The 21514-nt window shown below is 47.2% G+C and overlaps 1 protein-coding gene across 5 annotated transcripts in view; it reads right to left on the reverse strand.

Moving 5' to 3' along the window:
• Positions 1–21514, reverse strand: part of SVIL (supervillin) — a 225636-nt gene that overhangs the window by 2517 nt on the left and 201605 nt on the right. For all 5 annotated transcript variants that reach the window (XM_037837957.1, XM_037837956.1, XM_037837958.1 and 2 more), the window contains 12 exons: positions 20851–20998; positions 20578–20723; positions 19207–19382; positions 15413–15557; positions 14807–15083; positions 10089–10240; positions 7647–7752; positions 6869–7076; positions 5066–5199; positions 3295–3450; positions 2263–2406; positions 1129–1253 (listed from right to left, as the gene is read on the reverse strand). In XM_037837957.1, coding sequence (XP_037693885.1) covers positions 1129–1253; positions 2263–2406; positions 3295–3450; positions 5066–5199; positions 6869–7076; positions 7647–7752; positions 10089–10240; positions 14807–15083; positions 15413–15557; positions 19207–19382; positions 20578–20723; positions 20851–20998 — 1917 coding nt within the window. The remainder of the gene's footprint in view (positions 1–1128; positions 1254–2262; positions 2407–3294; positions 3451–5065; positions 5200–6868; positions 7077–7646; positions 7753–10088; positions 10241–14806; positions 15084–15412; positions 15558–19206; positions 19383–20577; positions 20724–20850; positions 20999–21514) is intronic.

Raw genomic sequence — 21514 nt, forward strand, 5'->3', positions numbered from 1 at the left:
ACCTCCTTTAAATATCCTCATCTCATTTTCCTCCAGAGAAACAGCACTCCTACACAGCAACAAAACCCAAACCAAGCAAACCCACACCCTTTCCAGTCCCCAAACCCTTGGAATTGCTATTGCTAATGTTAATAACTCATAAATTAAGAAATTCTAAATAGCTGTGTATGATGGTTAAGTTCAGGTGTCAGCTTGGCCAGGTTATGGTCCAGTTGTTTGGTCTGATGGTTACTGTGAGGGTATTTCCTGGATTTAGATCATGAGTAAGTTGACTGCATTGCTGGCTGATTTCATCTATAATCAACTGAGGAGACTCATCCCATCAGCTGAAGGCCTTAAGAGAGAAGTGATGACTTCAGTAGTCAGGAGGGACAATTTCCATCTCTACTTCAGCCAGCCAGCTGCTCCTGGGGAGGAATTCATTGAAAACCTTCACTGGAGTTCCCACTTGCGGCCTGCCCTGCAGAATCTGGATTTGCCCATCCATGCAGTTGTGTGAGACAATTCTTTTATATATAATTTATCTCCTGTCAGTTGTTTCCCTAGAGAGCCCTGACTAATACACTGTGGTAAGCTTCCTGTTTTCCATAAGATTCTGGTTAATCACACATTTTGGTCAATAGAGATTATGACAAATGTCTCATGTGGTTTTAGCAGGTGGTTTCACAAAAGAAATGTTAATGAGATCATCTGAGTGATTCACCATACATTCATTCATTTAGTTATGTGAACACATTAATTCATTAAATTTATTTTGTGTCCCCTCCATGCAAAGTTAGTGGGTCAAAAGGAGGCCTTTCTGAGGTCTTACAGGGACCTGGAGAAGCAAGTAATCTGCAGTGACAGGTTTCCAGCTAACAGAATACAGATATATATATATACTTCTTTAAAGTCACGAAATCTGCCGTTCCTTTAAAATTTTTAAATTTGAACATCATATGTAGAAAATTACCAAAACAGTTCAATTGTTTTCCCCTTAGGCATTTCCTCTTCCTACGCTAATCCTACGTGCACTTGCTAACACGTTGTAAAAGGAGAAAAATTTTTCGCTTTGGGAAAATGCAGCTGGATGCTTATCTCCAGGTCAAGTCAGCCGCGGCCCGCGGCTCGGGAAGGGAAGGCGCTCACCATCTCCGTGATTTCCGCAATGTCCTCCCTGTGCTCCCAGCTGGGGAACATGTTGGTGAAGGTCAGTGGCTCCAGCCCCGCATGGATAAGGTAGGACTTGGGGGGCGGCTTCTTGAGGTTTTTCCCTGTAATTCCACAGAATGCCAATGTCAGGGGAGGCAGCCTGGGCCCAAGGACGCTGTTTCTATCTGCCTTCCCAGGTTTGGAACTGTTCACTTCATGCGTAAGAGGGAGGTTACGAGGAGCTGATCACAGCAGCTGGATGATGCTTATAAAGCATGTTCATTTTATACGTGTCTGTAACGGTGACACTTAACCTGACCCTAACAAAATGTGCTGGATCCCTGCAAAGGAGGAGGGCCTCTCTGTGGCTTCTGAGTGGGCCATTTCCTTCCCCCTGAATCCACCTGGGAATACTGTGGCTTCCGGAAGGCAGGGCCCAGTTCAGTACAGAGCAGACGGCCTCATGACAGCATGAGGTAGGTCCACTATTTATTACTAAAGAGCTCTTTGAGAAGAGAGTCTATTGTACATCCTCAGTGATAGAAAAAGAATGAGTGAAACCCCAAAATTCAGGTAAATTAATTACAGACACCTTCATTTTATCCGAAAAGACTACAGATTTCCGATGGACAGTATAGTAAGAAGCTGTGAATTTACTACGGATCTTCCTTTGCAGAGATAATACTAAAAATAACAATAAACAATAAAAAGGTTCTCGTGGGCTTTGCAGCCAGGTTTTGGGCGATTCTCTGCTAGGACAGCGTGCACTGCCTGTGGATGGTGTCCCCCACAGCAGTAATCCAGAGAGCAAAAGGGTTTTTAACTAGTTCAGGGATTCCACCATGCAGACCTTAACCCTGGGGTAACAAGTTGGATGGCCCCATACCATAAATGTGAAATACGAATTCTTATCCATGCTGGCAGCCAAGCAGCCGCCAATCTCAAAAATGAATAACCTCGAACAGTTTTGCCAATGCTGGCGACCCACGCAGGAAGGAAGGGGCCCAGAAGGCTGGGCTGGGATTCCGACCACCGCCCAGGGAACCGTTGGGGAGCCTTCGCTGCTGGGTGTGCCCGCTCCCCAGCCTCCTGACCGGGGGATCCCCGCGCCCTCCGGGGGGCCCGGCTCACCCCTGCAGTACTGCAGCACCGTTTCCATAGCACGCTTGCGGTCCGAGGCCCAGCGGATGCGGGCGGAGCCGGCGATCTTGCTCTCCATCGGCCACCAGCCTTGCCAGAGGTAGACCTCGTGGTGGTTGTCCACCAGGAAGAGTGCTGCGGGGGTGAGGACAGACAGACGGTCGGGGCCCTTCCCCTGGCATTTCCCAGCCACACTCCCCCTCCTTCTCTCCCCTAAAGTCCTCAGGAGGGAAAATCCCTTTGGTCATTAAATTCAGGGGCCCCCGTGACACCTCAGTCCTTCGAAAGACGCCTGTGGACAGAGATGGGGCGTCAGCAGTCTGGCCCTGTTTGCTTCTCCTTTCCCCTTTGCCTTGCTCACCTGTAGGCCTGTGGGGGCCCTTCCCGAGATGCCCAGGGGGAGATGGGGGGATGAGAGGACATATGGGCCGCTGTGGGGGTCAGTGCGGTCCCTGCCGAAGGGCATATTTAAAATGCCCCACAAGCTCCTGGTGATACGAGTCCAGTCTGCCTCTCTCAGCCCCCAGCAACACCAGTCTGCTTCCCGGCACACAGATCTACCTACTGCAGACATTTCATTTAAATGGAATCAGGCAGCTGGTGGCCTTTGCGCCTGGCCCCTTTCACTCGGCATCACGATTTTGAGGTTTATCCCTTATGTGGTGTGTTTCAGCGCCTCGTCCCTTTTTATGGCTGACGGATGTCCCACTGTATGGCTAGACCACAATTTGCTTATCCGTCATTCACCCGATAAGGGACACCTGGGCTGTTCCCGCCTTCTGGCACCTGCTCAACACACCCGCTGACACCTTTGGGCAGGTGAAGTAGCTGAGCCTCGGCTTCTCTGACTACAGTATGTGGGTGCCACTTGCCTTTTGGGGCAGGTATGCGGATTAAAAGTGACAATATAAGAAGTGTTGTGGCAAACAGAATCTGCTTCATAAACGCAAAAGTCAGATGCAAAGGCTTCTGGAAGGGGTGCTTCCTGCTGCTCAGCCTGCGTGGCCCCTCCGGCCGCCTCACCTGGCTGAGGTGCGCTGTACAGGTCTTCCTGCAGGAAGGGCATAGAGTTCACTACGGAGGGGTCCCGGGCAGGATACATGAACTCCGTGGCTGAGAAATCTCCGGAGGAACTGCTGAGGATGAACAGGCGGGGTGTGAAGTTAAAGTTCCCCGGATCTTTGAAAGAAAAGAGAACAAAGCTAAAGACAAAATGTCCATCAAAGTACACTGCAGATAGAGTGAAGAATTAATGTAAAACATGAAATAATTAAAGAATTGGAGGAGAGTAGGCCGGATGTATCTGGGATAATCATAATAGTAAAAGAAGCAATTAAAAGGGAAGGGGCTTAAACACTGACTATGTAAAAATAAAATATTACACTGTAGCAAAAAAATCGAACAAAATGAAAAGGCAAGTGGCCAAATGGGAAATAGTTATACTATAGAGCAACTTGTTAATATCTTTAATACAAGAAGGAATATAGCAAGGAAACGATGCATACCTCAGTAAGGATGTGTAAAAGGCACAAATAAAACATTAACTGAAGTAGAAATACAAATGACTAAAATATGTGTGTGTGGGTTTAACAGTAATCCTAATTTTAAAATTCAACAATGCTCAGATGTCAGTTATCCCCCTCAATTTGGCAAAGAGGATAAGGGTGGTGTGCCGAGTTTATGATTAAGCCAGTGTATTGCTGGCAAGAGTGAAATCTGGTGCAAATGTTCTGGGGATGCTTGGTCCCTAGATTTTTAAAACTTTAGAGCTTTAGCTCAGCAATTCCATATCTAGGAATTTACCTTAATTAAGAATGAATGCAGATAGTTATTTTAAATTTAAACTGCATGATTTCATAATAGAGAAAAACTGGAAACCACTCAAGTCTCCAACCACAGTGGACTGGGTAAGTGGAGAGTAGCATATACTCAGTCATATACCCTGCAGCCATTACAAGTCAACATAACAACTTGGGAAAATGCTCATAATAAATTAAAGGGGAAAAGCAGGTTACAAAACGGTGTAATATGATCCAGATTTTATTTTTAAAAATAGAGATGTACCTATGCCATGGAAAAATGTTAATTCCAGTTACCTCTGAAGGGAGTGATTAAAGTGACTGATTTCTTTTTTAACTTGTTTGTGCTTTCAAACATTTTCTATCATGAATATGTATTATGTTTAAAAAGCTATAATAGTTTACAAAAAGCAAGAGGCTGTGGAATGGAGTAGTTTTGGGTCCTCTCCATTGCTGTCCAACTTTGGGCAAGTCGGTAGGTTCTCTGTGCCTCAGTTTCCTCATTTGTAAAAATCCTTAAGCGCTGGTTTGTGTGAATTAAATGGGTTAATATGCGTAAGGTGCTTCCACAGTGCCCAGCTCATCATCACGGCTTCATAAATATTAGCTTTTCTTCTTATGTTAATCTGTATTTTAAAAAAAGCCAGCATCAAACTGTGTCCTTGCTCATCTGGTGTCCTGGAATCTTCTCTTCCAATTGTACCATCCTCCAAGACAACATGGAAATACCATCTCTTCCACATGGATTTTCCTGGTGGAAGGAAGCTTTTTCTTTTTAACTCTCAGCCTCCCTCACCAGTGCCTCTTTAATGACATATAACAATTTTTTAAATTTCACATGATTAATCATATATATTACTTAGCCTCCATATTGGACAGTGGGCCAGGTTTAATTCATCGTGAGCTGTATGAAGTATGTGGTCAATAAATACTGAAGGAATAAATCAGTGGGTGGGTCTCTGAGAAGGCGACAGAGGTGCGGCGTGTTTTATCACCTTGAAGCATGCAGTCGTAGGCCTTCCTGTCTCGCCTCCCCAGGGCGTCCCAGAAGCCCAGGGGCTCGGACCCCTCCTCGCACTCGTGTATGGTAACCTTGCTGCTACTGTGCAGTCCTGCTTCCAGGGGGCATCTGCAGGGAGAAAGGCCAATCGCAGTCACAGCCCTGAGAGGGATTCGAGACGACAGCTGCATCAGCACCCCAGTCTCTCCTTTCTCTCCCTAACTAAGAGCAACTCTTACGACTGGATGAGGAAGTGCTCTCTGGTGGGAGGGTGTGTGCGTGGGGCAGGGGCTGCGGCTGGCTTTGTTCCTGGGGAGGAACGTCCAATTGTACGTAATATGTAATCTCTAGTTTTATACATAACCATACACATTTACAGTTGCTTGTCCTTCTCTGTGGCTAGAATGTAAGCCTCACGAGGACAGAGACCTGGGTTTGCTCACTGCTAAGTCCGTGGTCCGTAACCCTGTGCTTGGTCCAAAGCAGGTGCCCATAAATATTGGGTGGATGAATGAGTGAGCAAGTGAGTGAGTGAGATACTGGTTTTTCCCCACCTCAGGGGTCCGGTGAAAAATCACCAGGCACCTTTGAGTCCCCCCATGCACTTTGCTGACTGTCCTCCCAGCAGCTACCGCATGCCTGGCTCAGAGAAGGCCGTAATGAGGTCAAACCCTGTGCCTGGGATCCGCGCCTGGTGGAAGCTCCATGGCCCCCGTTCTCCTCGTGGTCCTCTCCATGCAGGACCAGGCTTTGCAGCAACCATGGGGAAGCGCACCCAGGCTGCACTGCTTTGGCTCCCAGAGAAAGCTTTTACTAAATTGCACTTTCCTGGTGCACTGTGGGGAGGCTACCAGGTCCCCCAGGCCTCAGGACGGGGACCAGCTGACACCTCTGGAACAGCAAGGGGAGCCCTGACTCCTGTGATCCCCACTTTGCCTGGGCTTCTGGGCAGGGCAGAGCCTCCTTTGCCACTTCTAGAGAGGCCACAAGGCTGTAACAGCTCACCGCTGGGCCACTGGGCTTTGCCTAATTCCTCTCAGCTTCAGTTTCACTTGCTGCTGTGTCACTGTGTGCTTTATCTGTCAAGTGGCTGACGGGGTGCCTGCCTAGAGGAAGTCTGGGTGGTCTGCCCAGAGGAAGGGCAGCCTCTGGGCGGACCACCAACCCCGGTGCCCTGTGCCCTGTGCCTGAGGACCAACCCAGAAGTACAATAACCCCAGGCCAGGGGGCTGCCTTCACGGGGAAATACGGCTATCCCCTAAAAAGGGTCCATCTTCTGGGGTGACACAGGTGGCAACTTCACCAACTCTTGTTTGGCTAAGTGGTTAACACTTTACTACTCTGTCAAAGCTCTGAATCCCTAAAAGATATTTGAAATTTGCTCTTTAAATATCAAAGGATCCCAAGCTTTATAATTCAAAACTGAACTACGCCATAAAGACAGAAGATAAAGTACTGGCTGGGGTCATTTCCTTCGACCTCCAGGCTGTCTTCTAGTGTTTCCCCTGTGAGCAGGTCAATCCTCAGAAAGTGGGGGAAGGCCTCGAATCTGGAGGTTCGGGCTCATATGTGTGTTATCTCTATTTGGAATGCCTGAGTTGGCTAACAATGTGTATTAACATCGTTTGCTGAAGTCACTTTAAGCACATGGTGGTGGTGGTGGTGGTGGCGGGGTTCCCCTGGGACTCCTGGAAATCCGTTTAGCCTTAATTTGCTTGCTTGGGCCTTGCATAATTCCCTGGGTCCCCCCAGGAAACCCCTTGGGGTGGAGCCTATGATTTAGGAACATGATACTCACTGCTCCTTTATTTTATTTGCGGCAGTCCTGCCCACCTCCTTCGTGTGGGCTTGTGCTTTGCAGCCGTGCCACAGGTAGATGAGGGCTTTATTCACGTTGAGAACGACCATGGACGTCCTGGACCTCAGGCTACTACAGTGACATGCAACTTCCAGCAAATTCCCCTCCATGGGAACTTCTCCTCGGACGCAGTACAGCCGCCACTCACCTGCAGGGGGCGCGAGCGGCACGGCGTTAGGAAACCCGCCATTCCAGACAGATCCCTGCTCCGGCGGCCTCGGCGGGCAGCCGCGTCCTGTTCCACGGATGGAACGACACAGCGCCGAGCCCAGGCCGGCCGGGCAGAAGTTCCAGAAAGCAAATCCTTTCGGAGTGAGAAGCACCCTGCCAAAAGTTCAGGGTGCAGAAAACCCATTTTTACAAAAATCTATAAAATACCTAGTTAAGTCATGTAACAGGCGTTTTCTAAAAGGCTCTAAAGTTAGGAGTTTATTTTTTGGATGCCGGTCAACAAAAATCTCATGAGATCCAAGTGAGGTTTAACGTGAAGTAATCATCTAGGCTCCTGCAAGCAGAGCTGGATCCTGCAATGAGCTCCAAGGGGGGGGGGGGGGTAACGAGCTCCTCATAAAGCTGATTTATAAGGCAAACATCAGGAGGCTTTCAGAGGGAAAGCTACAGCGATAGGAAGAAAGACTTTCTTTAAGCCCCCTTGGCTATAAAAATATCTTATGGGAGAGAGGAAAAAAATCTAATTCCAACAGTAAAAGTGATTTACTCTGTGCGTTTTCTTCGTCCTCTTCCCGTCTCCCTGCGTGCACCACCATTCCTCCTTGGAAACACTGCAGAAAACACGGGGGCTCTTTCCCCTGGAGAACCTGCACCTGGAGACACAATCACAGTCAAAAACAGTAACATTCTTGGGTGTTCAAAATCATAAAAACTGAGGCCTGGTAGAGAAAATCTGAAAAATATCAAGACGTACAAACAACAGCCAATGATAACACTATTATCTAAAGACAACTATTACAATTCAAGTGCATAGACCTCTTTTCAAAGTATTTTTCAAGTATACAATTTTTCTAATGAAAATAGGATTGTTGTTTTATGTTGCTTTAATACCCTGATTTTTCCCTCACTTAATGTTTTTCTATGTCATCATATCTTCTTTTAAAACATGGATGTAGGTATTTTAACGGCATTCCACGGTGTCAGTGTACCATCAGTTATTGGAGCACATTTTTAACGAACCACACCCCTAGACAATGGAAATGACTAATCACTGATGTAGCAATGTTGGGGAAAAAATGTATCTTTTGCATCCACTCTGAGAGCCTCCTTAAGGAGGGTTGAGCTGTCACACACAGCCTCCCAGGAGCTAGTGGCACGGTAGATAATGCTAGGGTGAGTCACCTCACTCTCGCTTTGGCAAGACAAAGTCTCCCTTAAAGAGGAAACTGTTCATCGAGCCTGGCAGTGTGGGAGCACTAAACGACAGGAAGCCGCTCCTCCTAGGAGCTGCCTTATCAATCTCAGGCCCCATTTCTCACAAGCAAGTTCCATTTTGTGGCAGTGTTTTATACATCTAAAATGATTTTCTGTCTGTTGGATTAAAAAAAAACAAAATGCTCAAATTAGAGGGAATAAAGCTCAAAACTCTCAGGATGATTTTGAAGGCATGATTAAAACATATTCATTCATGCTCTTCCAAAGAGAGACAAAATAGCTTTTACCAAAAAAAAAACCCAACCAACCAACCAAACAAAAAGAAATGGGTAGTTGAAATCACCCACTATTAGAAATAAACTAAAATGCAACTGCTGCTAACAACTGTTTTTTAAATATATTTTATGGCAGAAAATATGCATTAGAATTTTTTTTAGGGAAAATGATTGGCTCTTAGGGTTTTGGAAGGCTTAGTGAGGGTTGATCTATTTCTGGAGAAAATTCCTCTGTTCTCTTCCCTAAGGCTGTTGGTAACCATCATCCAAGAAGGTAAAAATATTTGAACATGCTGTCATGTTCTGCAAAACCCCAAAGTCAACTCTTAATTACTGGTAATAATAGGACCTGAGATAGAGTTAACCCAGACGTTAAAAAGAAATGTTTTTTAAACAAGAGGACATGTCAGGTCTGATGCAGGCTCTTGGGTTCAAATGGGGAGTGGGACAAGACAGACGCTGCCCCGTCATGCTTGTGGCGGAAGGCACACAATGATCGAGCACACGAAGCAGCCACGGGGTTTGATGGGGTGGCTGGTGCTGTGACCACAAAGCCCAGCAAAGGGACCAGAGTGCTGGGGAGATGGGAGAGATGTGGGGACAGGCGGGCAGCAGCATTTGAGGAGAAGCCAGCCTCGTATGAGGTTGAGGGCTGCGGGTGGATGTCGGGAAGCTGTGCCAAGGCCCTGAGGCAGGTGGGAAGAGCTGTGTCTGAGGCAGGACGGGCGAGCAGAGTGGCCGGAGCAGCTGGGGCAGGCGCAGGGCGCAGGAGGAGGCGGAGAGGTGAGCAGGGCCGACCACGCAGGTGCTGGCGACTGCTGGGGGCCGTGCAGATCGTCATCTAAGCGTGATGGGGACTAAAGCAGTGACACAGTCTGATTCTGTTGTAGAAAAATCCCTCGGGCTGCTGCGAGGAACACTGACTATGTAAGAGTACTCAATTTTTACAATAATCTCTGATATTTCCTTAGGATAGATTTATGTAAGTGGAATAACTGAAGTTTATAAGCATCTTAAGATTCTTGAGCCGAAACTGCTTTTCAGCAAGGCTGTAGCAGTGACGCTTCTCCAGGACATACGAGGACACCACCCTATTGCATCCTTGTCAACACTGGATTGACTCTTTTTAAAATCTCTTATCGATTTTAGAAGTGGAAAGTGGCATCTTTTTGTTAAAAATTCTTTTATTTTTAGCTAATAAGTGGAAACTTAAAAACACACTTGTTGGCCATTTGTCCTTGTTTTGTGGACTTACTATGTACAGACAGGACATTTTGCTTACAATTGTATTACAACTTGGGGTCCTCCTGGTGGAGCAGTGGCAGATGAAGTCTGCACAGACTGATATCTGGAGAAGCCAGATCAGGGCTAAAAATGCTTTGTTCACTGGAGTCGGGTCGGTAGGGAGCAGGTGGCGCATCCCACGGTCCCTGGGGGGAGCGAGAGGGCGGCCCCTGGTTCTCTGGCATCCCAGTAGGCAGCTCTCCCCTGGGGCTTACCTGGGCACCCCTCTCTTCATCCAGCTCCACCGTCATCAGAGCTGACGTCCCCTTCTCACTCACCGTCGAGTGCCGGCCTTGCCAGAAGAAGTAGACACACTTCTCTTTGCCGGCCACCCTCCCCGAAGGCTCTCCCTTTTGCCGACTTCCCACTGCAAACAAATGGCAGAGCAGCGGATGAGCCAAAGAAAGTGCAAATAAGAGAAATTTCAGTTCTCCAGGGTCTGCAAGGACAAACGGTAAAGAAATGGCTTTTGGGCATGGGGCCAAGGAGAAGGCATTCACAAATGGAAAGGATGTACATCGTACTGCAGGAGAGGAGAAAAACAACCTTTCTTCCAGGTAATGGCTGGACACACATCTGAAGGGCCCTCTGGAACCCTAAGAAAAACGCCTGCCAATCTTGGAGGAAGGCGGTGGGTCCCTACAAGCATGTGACAGAGAAAAATGGTGGCAGTAAGAGCAGGGCCAGCGCCTCACAAAGACACACGCTCATTTTTCGTATCGCGCCACTCTGGCAAAAGATCGGCTGGTAGAGAAAAGGCACTGCAAATGAGAGCTGGCCACCCTCAAGCACAAAGGAAAATACTTAGACGGTTAGAACTCTTTCAGTAAAAAAAGAAAATGGAGCCGTTTCCAAGTTCTGTCAGAAATGGAACAGATAAATTGCTAACCTATCACTTTCATAAAACAATCTGGGATTTCGATAGTATCCGTCAGCAGGGCTGCCGTCAGGATGAAGTGCTGATTAGCCTTACTGTCTGGCCGCTCTCGGAGGCACCCAATAAACATCAGCGGCAGCCACAAAGCAGTCCCGACAGCTGGCTCTCAAGAGCAGGCATGGAAAGTTAATTGGGCAAATGGTCATCTTGGACAGTATTTTGCGCCTCAAAATCTCTAACTCCAGGAATATATTTAACTCTAGATTTCCCACATTCATTCTTTCGACAATTATTTACTGAGCACTTACTATGTGCCAGGGACTCTTTTGGGATGCTGAGGTTACAGTCTAGTTGGGGGAGACAAATAATGAATTAGGAGACGAATAAGATAGCTAATGGGATTCCCAAGGAGGGCAGGCCTTTCTGGAGACAAGCCTGACCGATCCCAGGTGGCAGGATCTTCTCTGTGAGCATTAGAAGACGAGAGAGTCTTCGCTCAAGGGCCTGGCTGGTCCCAGCACGTGGGGTCAACATAGGGAGAAAGCAGATGGCTGTAACACCCCTGCATGTTAAGAACTATTTAAAGTAACTTTGGGGTCTCTGGTTCCATGCCACCCCAATTTTTCTCAGCTCCAATTCCATTTCCAAAACCAGAGTTGTGTTGAGGTTTGAAGATAAGAAGAAAGAAAACTCATTTCAGTTCTTAAGAGGTCAGACCCAGGCCACGTTTATTTAATTTTTCAGTCCTATGTTAGCCAAGTACTGCAGAAAACAGTTTTTGTAAATGATGATAATTTCTCAAAGTAGTTTGAATGAGCACAGCCTTTAGTGTCACCTACTGCGGATCTGAACTGGGCAGGTTTGTATATTTTTAAAGTGGGCAAAGTAAAATAGGAACCCGCAATTAAGAGATTATAAATATCCCCAAATAATTTGGAAGCCACTCAATTGAAATTTCTGCTAATTAAAACAGGAAAACCTTGCTTTATAGCAGCAATTCCATTCTTCAACGTAGTGAAAATTAGTAGCATCAATGAGATTATTGGGAAAAGAGATGCTTAAAATAGATCAGAACAGTTTATATATACTTTAAAATTTGGTAGCACTCAAATACATTGTGTAAAGATAAATTTATGCATAAATAACCAACACCTCCTAACTTTCTAACGCAGACTTGAGTGTATGTATCTAAAATAGAACTGCATTTCTTTAAAAATATTTCATAAAACAGACTTTTCACTCATTTTCCTCAACATCCCCACATTTGATTCTGCATAAACTTCCTTTCTTTAAAGCCTCTTTAGATGCCCAGTTTAAAGCATTGATGCCTCAAGCCCACAAAATACTTCTGAGAGCAAGTTTGTTGCAAATAGCTCTCAGTTTAGGAAAAATAGAAAACTGAGGTGTGAAGAACTGCACATGGTAGAGCAGTCTCACACCAGAAGGCGATCGTATTGAGCCTGAGTAACGTCAACTGCGTCTGGGTCAGTTGGTCAAGTGGCTGGTGCTGCCCTGACCACGGCGGATGAGCCTGCAGCAGCTGGACCGTCACTGGGAGAATGCTGGCCGCTGACCTCTGCTGCTGGCCCATCGTTCCCTGGACGCCACGGCTCTCTTGCCATGGGGCATCCCCTGAGCCCGTGCAGACGGCCTTGGTTGGCCTAGCCGAGACGTGGCCTCTGCTACTGCTACACCTGCTGCTTCTGCTGAGCCCTCCCTGGAGCATCTAGGGCCCGCCCAGGTCCTGTCTGCAGGCCCTGCTGGGACGTGAGGACAAATGATGGAGAGGCTGGATTAGCATCACCCGCGGCCAGTGCTCCAGGGACAGCCACGGAGTGACTGCAAATGCCTTAGGCCTGTGCTTTTCTGCTCCCCGAGGGAAGGCTTGGAGTCTGAACGCTTCCTGCTCTAATTTAATTCTCCACAACTGGACTTTTTCAAAGTTGTGACTTTGCCTATAGAGATATGGGGGAATCCGGCTGTGAGGTGCAAATTGTGATTGAAAAGAAATACAGAATGCATTTGCCTGGGTCAAATCCTTATGTTTAGGGGCCTCCGACTAAATAGTCTATGAAGGTCTTGGAAATCCCAGATTTACTGTTTTTAATTAATCTGTGTTAATATAATTTCACTCACCATTCCTTCTTTCTCATAACTAACTGCTAAGGTAAGAAAATCACTAAATTTCAAATCCTGGTGCCCTACTGTCTCCCTTTTACAAAACACGCAGTTCCTTTCTGTGTTTTAAGAATGGGAACTATGCGTTTAAAGGCTGTTCCTCAAAGTTCCCACTTCCACCACTCTAAAGGTTGGATTTTTTTCCCCATTAAATACCCTATTATTTTCTTCATTGCCAACTAGAACCAGCTCATGACTTTAGCTTGACAACTGTGCATCAGATCAAGGAGCTTAAATCTATCAGCCTTCAATGTGGTAACTCGGGGATTGTGATGATTTTATGGTAGATCTGACTTATCCTCAAGTTAAACACCATAAATTACCCTGTTCTGAGAAGATCAGGGACACTGTCTCCCCGCCCCCACCACGCGCCCCAAGCACCGTGCTAAGCCTTTGACTCGAGGTTCCGGCATTCTGCGAGCTGGGCATTGCTATTCCTAGTTTCCACACGGGGAAACTGAGGCTCACCCGACCTGCGCATCGGGAAGGCTGCTACCCGTAGAAGGAGTGGCCTTGAGCCGCCCGGGGGGAATCTCCCCCGGACCCGGAAGCTCCCCCTGCTCCCACTCAGGGGCCATTACAGGAGCCGGGCAGCTTCCCCGTTTGGTGGCACGACCTCCAGCCGTGACCTCTCCAGGGCTTTGGGAACACGGCTCCTCCATTCTTCCTTGTAACCAAACCCGCCGCCTTCCAGCCGCACGAGGTCAGGCGGGTTCTCAGGTCTCAGTCTCCTCTCCGACTCCTCAGCAGAGACATCGCGTGAGACCGCGCGCTCCCCAGAGAGGGGCTGCGAGGCTCAGAGCGCGTCGGCTGTGCGCCCTGGCCTGGGAGTGCGCGGCCTCCCGGGGCGCACCACGGCCGCGCGCCCCATCGCTCGCTGCCCCGCCCACCCCGTGACGACACCCGACGCCCCGCCCCGTCCCCTGGCTGCCCAGGTCCCGGCCTGCCAGCTTTCCCCGTTTGCCGGGAGATCCCGTCTCAGGGGATTCTCTCTCTGCAATCAAGACGAGGTCCTGTCATCTTTTACTGCACTTCCCTTATTGCCATTTATCCCTACGCTTCTTGAAATCAGGGTTTCATATTTATTTAGCCCCTAAAATGTGTCTTACCCAGAGTAGGTGCTCAGTAAATGGTGTAGGTTAACTAATAGACCTATTTTTGATAAATCGGGAGAGAAAACCAACGGTTATAAATCTGCAGGCCTGTGATCAGTAGGCAAGCGCATGTCTGCATCGGCCCCTGGGAGCTGTGGCCGGTGGGGAGGCGGGAACCGCACAGGGTCCACCTGCCACCTGCTCTCCTCCCCTTCCTCGCCCTGGTGTGAAAAGCACACTGAGAATGTTTTTGTTATCAAGTGCACTCCACCGACAGAACAATGAAGAGCTTGCAGGCCGCATTCACTCTACCAGCTCCAGCGGTGCCCTGAGAGCTCCCAGGCTCAGAGGAAACAGCGTCTTTGACTGTTAGTGTCTTTTGTGTGTGCACTTACTACACAGCTCCTTGCTGGAGTTCCCTTCCCCATTCGGCTTCGGTCTAAATCATCCAGGTGTGCTTTACCTGACGACTTTAACGTAAGTAGCACATGACCACCTGGTACATATCGCTTGGCGGCAAATCATCACTTTCCCAGAAAACCTCGGGGGACGGGAGAGGGGTGGGGGCGAGGTTACTAGAGAAAGGAAACACCACAGAGGGGCAATCCTGGCTTGGCAGCCATTCTCCCTCGCTTCTCCTAGTCCTGCAAGGTTTAGTCAGTGGCTCCCCAAAGTAGGCGACTGGCCTGCGTTGTTGCGCCCACCCAGCAGGTCGAGCTGGCCCGCCGGGGGTCCCGGGCCCCCGGGGGGCCTCCTGCAGCCTGGAGACGGCGCCGGCACTAACCTGAAGTGCTCACCATGTACTTCCACTTGACCACATAGGCGTCCCCCTCGTGGAACTGCCCGATGCTCTGTTTGGGGAGCCTGCTGTAGTCGAATTCCAGGATGTGCCAGACGTCCACGGCGATGCTGGCGATCTCAAAGTGCCTCCTGTCGTCGCCCTCCACCAGGCCATAGCCTCGGCCGACGTTCACGCCGTCCAGGACGGTGCCGGCCGCCGCCGGGGGCACGGGAACCATCTGTGACACGTCGTAGGGCTTGGCTTCGGCCCTGGGCTCTTCCTGCAGGGGGACAGGACGTCTGGGCAGTCGCCTCCACTTCTAGAGTGGCTTTCTTGTCACACCCAATCACTGTTTCATAGAAGCCCACACGTTCGCCTGCTGACCGGTGGCCCCTGTAGTTAGGAGGCCATCTCCCCGAGGCCTGACACCCCTCCCCACAGTACCGACGGGAGGGCCACAGGCAGGGGTCTTTTCACCTCCCGGGTGGGAAACCAAGGGGAGTCAGTGTGCTGTTCTGCCAGCACACCCTGGGCGACCTTTAGCTTCAAGGCTACTTTTGTTGGGACCCAAACCAAACCTGAGAACAGAGGATGGACCCCCTGGAGTACCTTCTGCTGGACAAGTTCACCACCGTTCTTCTCGTTAGGTTTCTTCAGTTCAGTCCAATCAAGAAATTTTTCTTTGAACAGAATAGTCTCGTTGTGCTCAGTAAGTCTCCCAAATATTGCCCAGTCAGGCCTCCCCTGTCCCTTCCTGTAGCAGGAGCCCAGGAGGGGTGGGGAGCAGAGAAAAGGACTGAGGTTAGGCGAGGCTAAAACCAAGGAAAGGCATCTAATACAACACATGTGGCTGCTGAAAAGCACTCAAAATACGTTATGTGGAATAAAGAAGGAATGGTTTACTTTCACTTATTTTACCAAATACGGGACATTTTATCATTTTAGCCTGAAGCTTTGCGGGGCTTTGTGTCCACGGAGTCCACGTGGACTTTTCTCGCATTCTAGCAGAGCCCCCAAGAGGGGCCCAGAGCTTCACAAAGACAGGAGCTGTCCATCTTAACTCGCCCAGCCACAGGCCTGTTCTAAATCGTCATCCACGTCCCTGTGGGTGTGAACCCCTCCCAAATAGGATCTCTTGAAAATGCTATATTAGTTAAAGTGTGCCCAACTGATGCTGGGTGGGCCTTAATCTAGATTTCTGGAGTCCTTTATACATGGGAAAAACTTGGACACAGTCAGAGGAGGTCATGCAGGGAGAAGCCAGGAGTCAGTGGAAACTAGGAGAATGGACACAAGGCTGAGAGATGGCCACGTGATGGGGGCAGAGGTGCAAGCAGGGGACCCCGGGATTGCGGCTGGCTCCAGGACGCTGCGGACGCCGGGGGAAAGCAGAGCCTTGCTGACGCGTTGCTTTCGGACTTCTGGCCTCCCAAACTGAGAGACAGAAAGTGTGTGTTGCTTAAGCCAGCCTACTGGGTGCTATTTGTTATAGCAGCCTGGCAAACTGAGCCCGTGTCCTCAAAACTTCTGTTGAATTAATAAATGGGTGTAAGGAAGATGTAGCTCACCCTGAATTGTCTTTTAAAAACCAGCTCTCCAGTGTACTGAGATTCTCCTGTGTTACTACTCCTGTGTTATATATCATGAACTGAGTTTTAAAATATTTATTTCCAGGCCACTGGGCAGAGACAGCAGGGGAGGCTGTGGTGTAGCCAGTTTGGGGGTCTCACACTGTCTCAAGGTTCTAGAATTTGGAACCAGGCTTGGAAGACAGGTAATTTAGAAAAAGGTGGTGCTCAGAGATACATGCTGTAGAGAGTAGAGCCCTGAGAACCACATGCAGAGGTTTCCCATCCTTCACAAGTGATCCTTTGGTTATGAGCTGGGACCCGGACAGCACAGCTACCCATCGGCCCAACTAATGGTGCTTAGTGGGTGCCTGCTGGGACCCCTGTGTTAGCTAGCCACTTCCTATTTGTTCCAGATTTCCAGTTTCTGCCCAGTGGGTGGGGCACAGCAAGGAGGCTGCCTGTTTCAATGGAAACTGAAAAGATAAAGCACAGTGTACAAGTACTTCTGACACGTATTCTAGCAGGAGTTAAAGAACCAGAGATTGGCAACTGTGGAAAATCCAAGACTACCTTGCAAGGCTGTGGCCTTTATTAGAAAATATCAGGCTGACTGTCTTTTACATATGAGCTACGACTCTGCAGACCTGTAAAGATGACTGTAAAGAAAGTACTTGGCTCCAGCTTTGGAAATTATCTTTTATGTTTTGAAGCCAAGTGAGGGAGGCAGCAGGTTGTGGTGGGAAAGTCGGGGACTGGGGACTAGGAGAGGAGGCAGATATGCTTCTCTACTGCCTTGCTGACTCATGCTGGACCGGGGCGACACCATCATCCCCAGCGGTCTCAGGCTCCTCATTTGTTAGGAAGGGCTGGAAGCTCAATTTTGGCTGCACTTTTAAATCCCTGTGGTGCTTTTAAAACATACTGACACAGCCACACCCCATACAAGCTGAAAGCAAATCTCTGGGGTGGGCCTGGCATATAGATTTTTATTTTAAACTCCTTGGATGATTCTCATCTCAGAGATGTTGAAAACTAATGGATTCGATATTCATCTACTTTGAAGTCTGTGATTATGCCACTCTGCCGGTTTGAAACTGGTATGTACCCCAGAAAAGCCATGCTCTTTTAACCCAATCTTGTGGGTACAGACTTATCGTGGGTGGGACCTTTTGATTAGATTATTTCCATGGAGATGTGACCCTGCCCATTCAAGGTGGGTCTTAATTAGTTTACTGGAGTCCTTAAGAAGCTAAGAGAGAGAGAGAGCTCAGAGCCGACACAGACCCAGACACTTGGAGATGCAGACAGAAAGACGTTTGGAGATGCTAAGCTAAGAGATGAAGCCCAGAGTTTGCCCCAGAGAAGCTAAGTGAAAGCCCACAGATGCTTAAGGAGAAAGCCACTGGAATCAGAAGCTGAAAGCAACGCAACCTGGGAGCAAAGGATGAGCAGATGCCAGCCATGTGCCTTCCCAGCTGACAAGAGGTGTTCTGGACACCATCAGCCTTTCTTCAGTGAAGGTATCCTCTTGTTGATGCCTTAGTTTGGATACTTGTATGGCCTCAGAACTGTAAATTTGTAACCTAATAAATCCCCCTTATAAAAGCCAATCCATTTTTGGTATCTTGCATTTTGGCAGCTTTGGCAAACCAAAATAGCCACTATTAAGCGTAAATTGTCCATCATATAGATTTTATGCTTCAGCATTATTTTTTCTACCAAATCAAATAAAACATTCTTTTTTTTTAAAGCCTTACCTTCAGTCCTTAAAACACTGGTTGTTACAGTACTAATTTTGTTATGTGGGCACTTGTTAAAAAGAATTAGAAAATTTTTCACCTCCATTGACATAATTTTGAATTGTTTCTATACTGATAATTAATCAACAATAAAATCAATAATTGGATTTTACAACAGGTAACTAGGTAGGAGAGTTGGAATTTGTATACTAGTGCAATGGGAAACATTCCCATGTAATTCAGTGATGCCCCATATTCTATGCTGTTTGTTGGTGGATCTATTTCGAACCTATTTCCTAGATTGCTGCCTGGCACACATCATAAGAGCACTTCTTTTTACCTAGATTACATGGCATACATGTAATTACCTAGGATTATTTCTAACCTATTACCTAGATTATATGGCACACACCATTTAAAAGCATATTTTTTTGGTAGTTGAAACAACAATCCTTGCATATAAGAATTATTTTTCTCATGATTGTATTTCTTTGGGTTTATGCATTCTGTTGATTTGCCAAAGCAGCTCTCAAAGGTCCACTACACTGTAGGAAATCATTAAAATTACAGTAATTATATTTCAATACCATATACCAAAAAAAAAAAAAAAAAAAGGCATAAAAATCATCTACTGCCAAACAAATAGTAAATCCTGGGATTTAAGGGCTGTGCTCAGAAGGTATGAGATTTGAAGGACACCTGTGGCATTTGCATCACAGATCGGTGGCTGAACTCCATCCAGGCCCTGGGAAGTTTTTCAGGTTAGCATGTAATTTGTTTAAACAATTGCTATTCATCTGCCATTATAGCACCTGGAAAGCTGCAGGTAGGAACAATTTATTCACTTCAAGAAATTAAATATAACACAAATGTCTTCCAGGAGATTGTAAAATCCAGGTTTCTGTATTAGTTTGTTAAAAACTAAGGCAATGTCCTTATATGTGAATATTCATGAGACATAATATATAATCATTTATGGAAACTAAAACGTATACAGAGCAATAGTCAATGACTGCAGTAAGAACAGAAGCACGCCTGGGGAATCGGCTCCTTCTACGTGTCACCATGACCCCATCACCAGGCCACAGGGTACCTGGGAATTAGTGGGTTGCATTCTCCAGGATCCAGCGGATTGATGTCACAGTTCTCGTAGTCAAAGGTTCCATTCCATAAGTGTTTTGCCAGCTGAAATGCTATTTTTCGTTGTGCCAACGTGACCTCTTTTCCATGCCACACGTAAACTTCACTACCAAAATCAAACACCAGCACCTGGGAAAATGGTATAAAAGACTTTTTGACTTCAAGGGTTGATTCAGGGTCTCTAGAGGAAGTGTCAGTTGGGCAATGACACAAACCCTAGTGGAGCTCTCAGCAGAAACCCAGAAAGGGCACAAGATCTGACCAGCGGGGCACTCACTGCCCTGCCAGCCGCTGCCCCACAAATGTAATTTCCTCCCTGCTGCCCCACGTGCCCAGTAATGTTCCCGTCGCTAACTCACGAGCCACCTAGAATTTCCAATTCATAGAAGAGTTAAGTACGTCTCCCCAGCCGCCTCCTTTCCTTTCTTCTTCCTTCCCTCCCTCATTTGTTTTTCCCTCCTTATTTGTTCATTTCACAAAGCCCACGTGCTGAAGACCTGGTGACATCTCTCGCATATACAATGCCCAGATCACAGCCCACCCGAACAAACAGCGGTGTGTCCAAGAGCTTGCTGAGTGAGTACGTGAATGTAATGCTATTTCTTACCCCCATGCCTTTGGTTTGCTCTACTCTTTCTCCTTAGAATAATTTCTCCCTTCATTTCCTGATCAAAACTCTACCTAACTCCAAAGCTAGGCTCAATTTCATGTTTTCTCAAAAATGATCCCCACTCTTGTCTTTTTCCCATTTAAATGCTCATATTATGTTTAGCCTGTATCACACAAACTAGCTTTAGGTTATATTCTAACACTCTTCTACCCAACTAAATTTAAGGTCCTTTTGTGTCTTGCACTTTTTTCTTAATACTTAGCATATACAATGGTTTTAGAAATGTATGTATTTAGTAAATATGTATTGATGTGAGAGAAAAAAAAAACAGTACATTACTTGGCAAAATCCATAAATTATATATACATGCATCTATTATTCCTGAAACTTAAGGAACAAAAAAAATTTAATGTTTATAGAAAAATCAAGAGAAAGGGCTAAGTAAGAGTTATATTTTGCCTAAGATAGAAAAGAAAAGCCATCAATGACCTATGTCACCTCTGAACAATACATTGGAATTTATCTTAGTATTTGTGACGATAGGAATGGTTTGAAATCACAAATAAACATCCTTTCCAAAGCTGTACTTGTTCTACAGTTAGCGCTAACACTGGCTAACCTTTCTCCGGCACTCACTGCTGACTTTTTCGGCAGGCCCTGTGCATCGTGCTGTAAGAGCCCTTGCTCGCTGGGGACAGTGCCCACTCACCGTACCTCTTTTGGCTGCAGAAGGGAGCACCTGGGAATCTTCCCCCAGTAGTCGTCATCAGGAACAAGCTTGTCATCCATCAGACGGTAAATGCAGTTTGTTTCTATTATGGCCGTTTCATACAATTCATCTTCTTTTGGGTCTCCAGCAGCTTTGGGATAAGAACAAAAGGGGGGTGTTATATTTACGTCGGGAAGTGCGCAGCTTAAATAAACGAAGTGGGGGAGAGGAAAGCCTAGTCACGGCCTGTCATTCTCTGTTACACAGTCAGCTCTTACACTGGTAACTGGTTTGACCTCCCAGGAGCTTCCAGAAGTCTTTGGCTGCATGGGTGTGTGTATTAATTCCTTCTTCGATAGTCTGGATGTAAGTAGCTCTACAACCGAGTTCCCGCTTCGTCTGAATCAGAGTTGCCAGTTCAGAGGCCTAAGGGGGGAAGACAATTACCTGGTGGGATGGCCCATGGCTAAGCCCAGCGGCTCATCCACAATCGCCAAGAGAAGGGGTGCGTGTCTGAAAGCAGACCCTGGAGACCACGGCGGGCTGGAGGACACTGGTTGTTGGGTATTTTCAATGCAACCAAGAATGTAGCTGAAAGACCAGGGATTATCAATCCTCTAGAGCAGTAGTTCTCAATCTTAAATATTCAACAGATCACCTGTGAAGCTTTGAAAACACACCCATGCTCTGCGTCTTAGCCCTTGAGCTTCTCATTCAATGGATCTGCCTTAGAACTTCACTGGCACCTGGGATACAATTTTGAAGTGACACGTAAGCTCCTTTGCCACACACAGCAAGAAGAGACCCAGAATTTAAACACTGCAGGTGTAGGGCAGATCCTTCTAGAACATCCCACTCAAGCACCTAGAGAAAGCTTGTTTGAAAGCTTGTTGATTCAGGGAAATCAACACTACCTGGCTTGAATGAAACATTTGGCATTTG

Source organism: Choloepus didactylus, chromosome 5, assembly GCF_015220235.1.
Source record: "Choloepus didactylus isolate mChoDid1 chromosome 5, mChoDid1.pri, whole genome shotgun sequence".
Taxonomy (NCBI): Eukaryota; Metazoa; Chordata; class Mammalia; order Pilosa; family Megalonychidae; genus Choloepus; species Choloepus didactylus.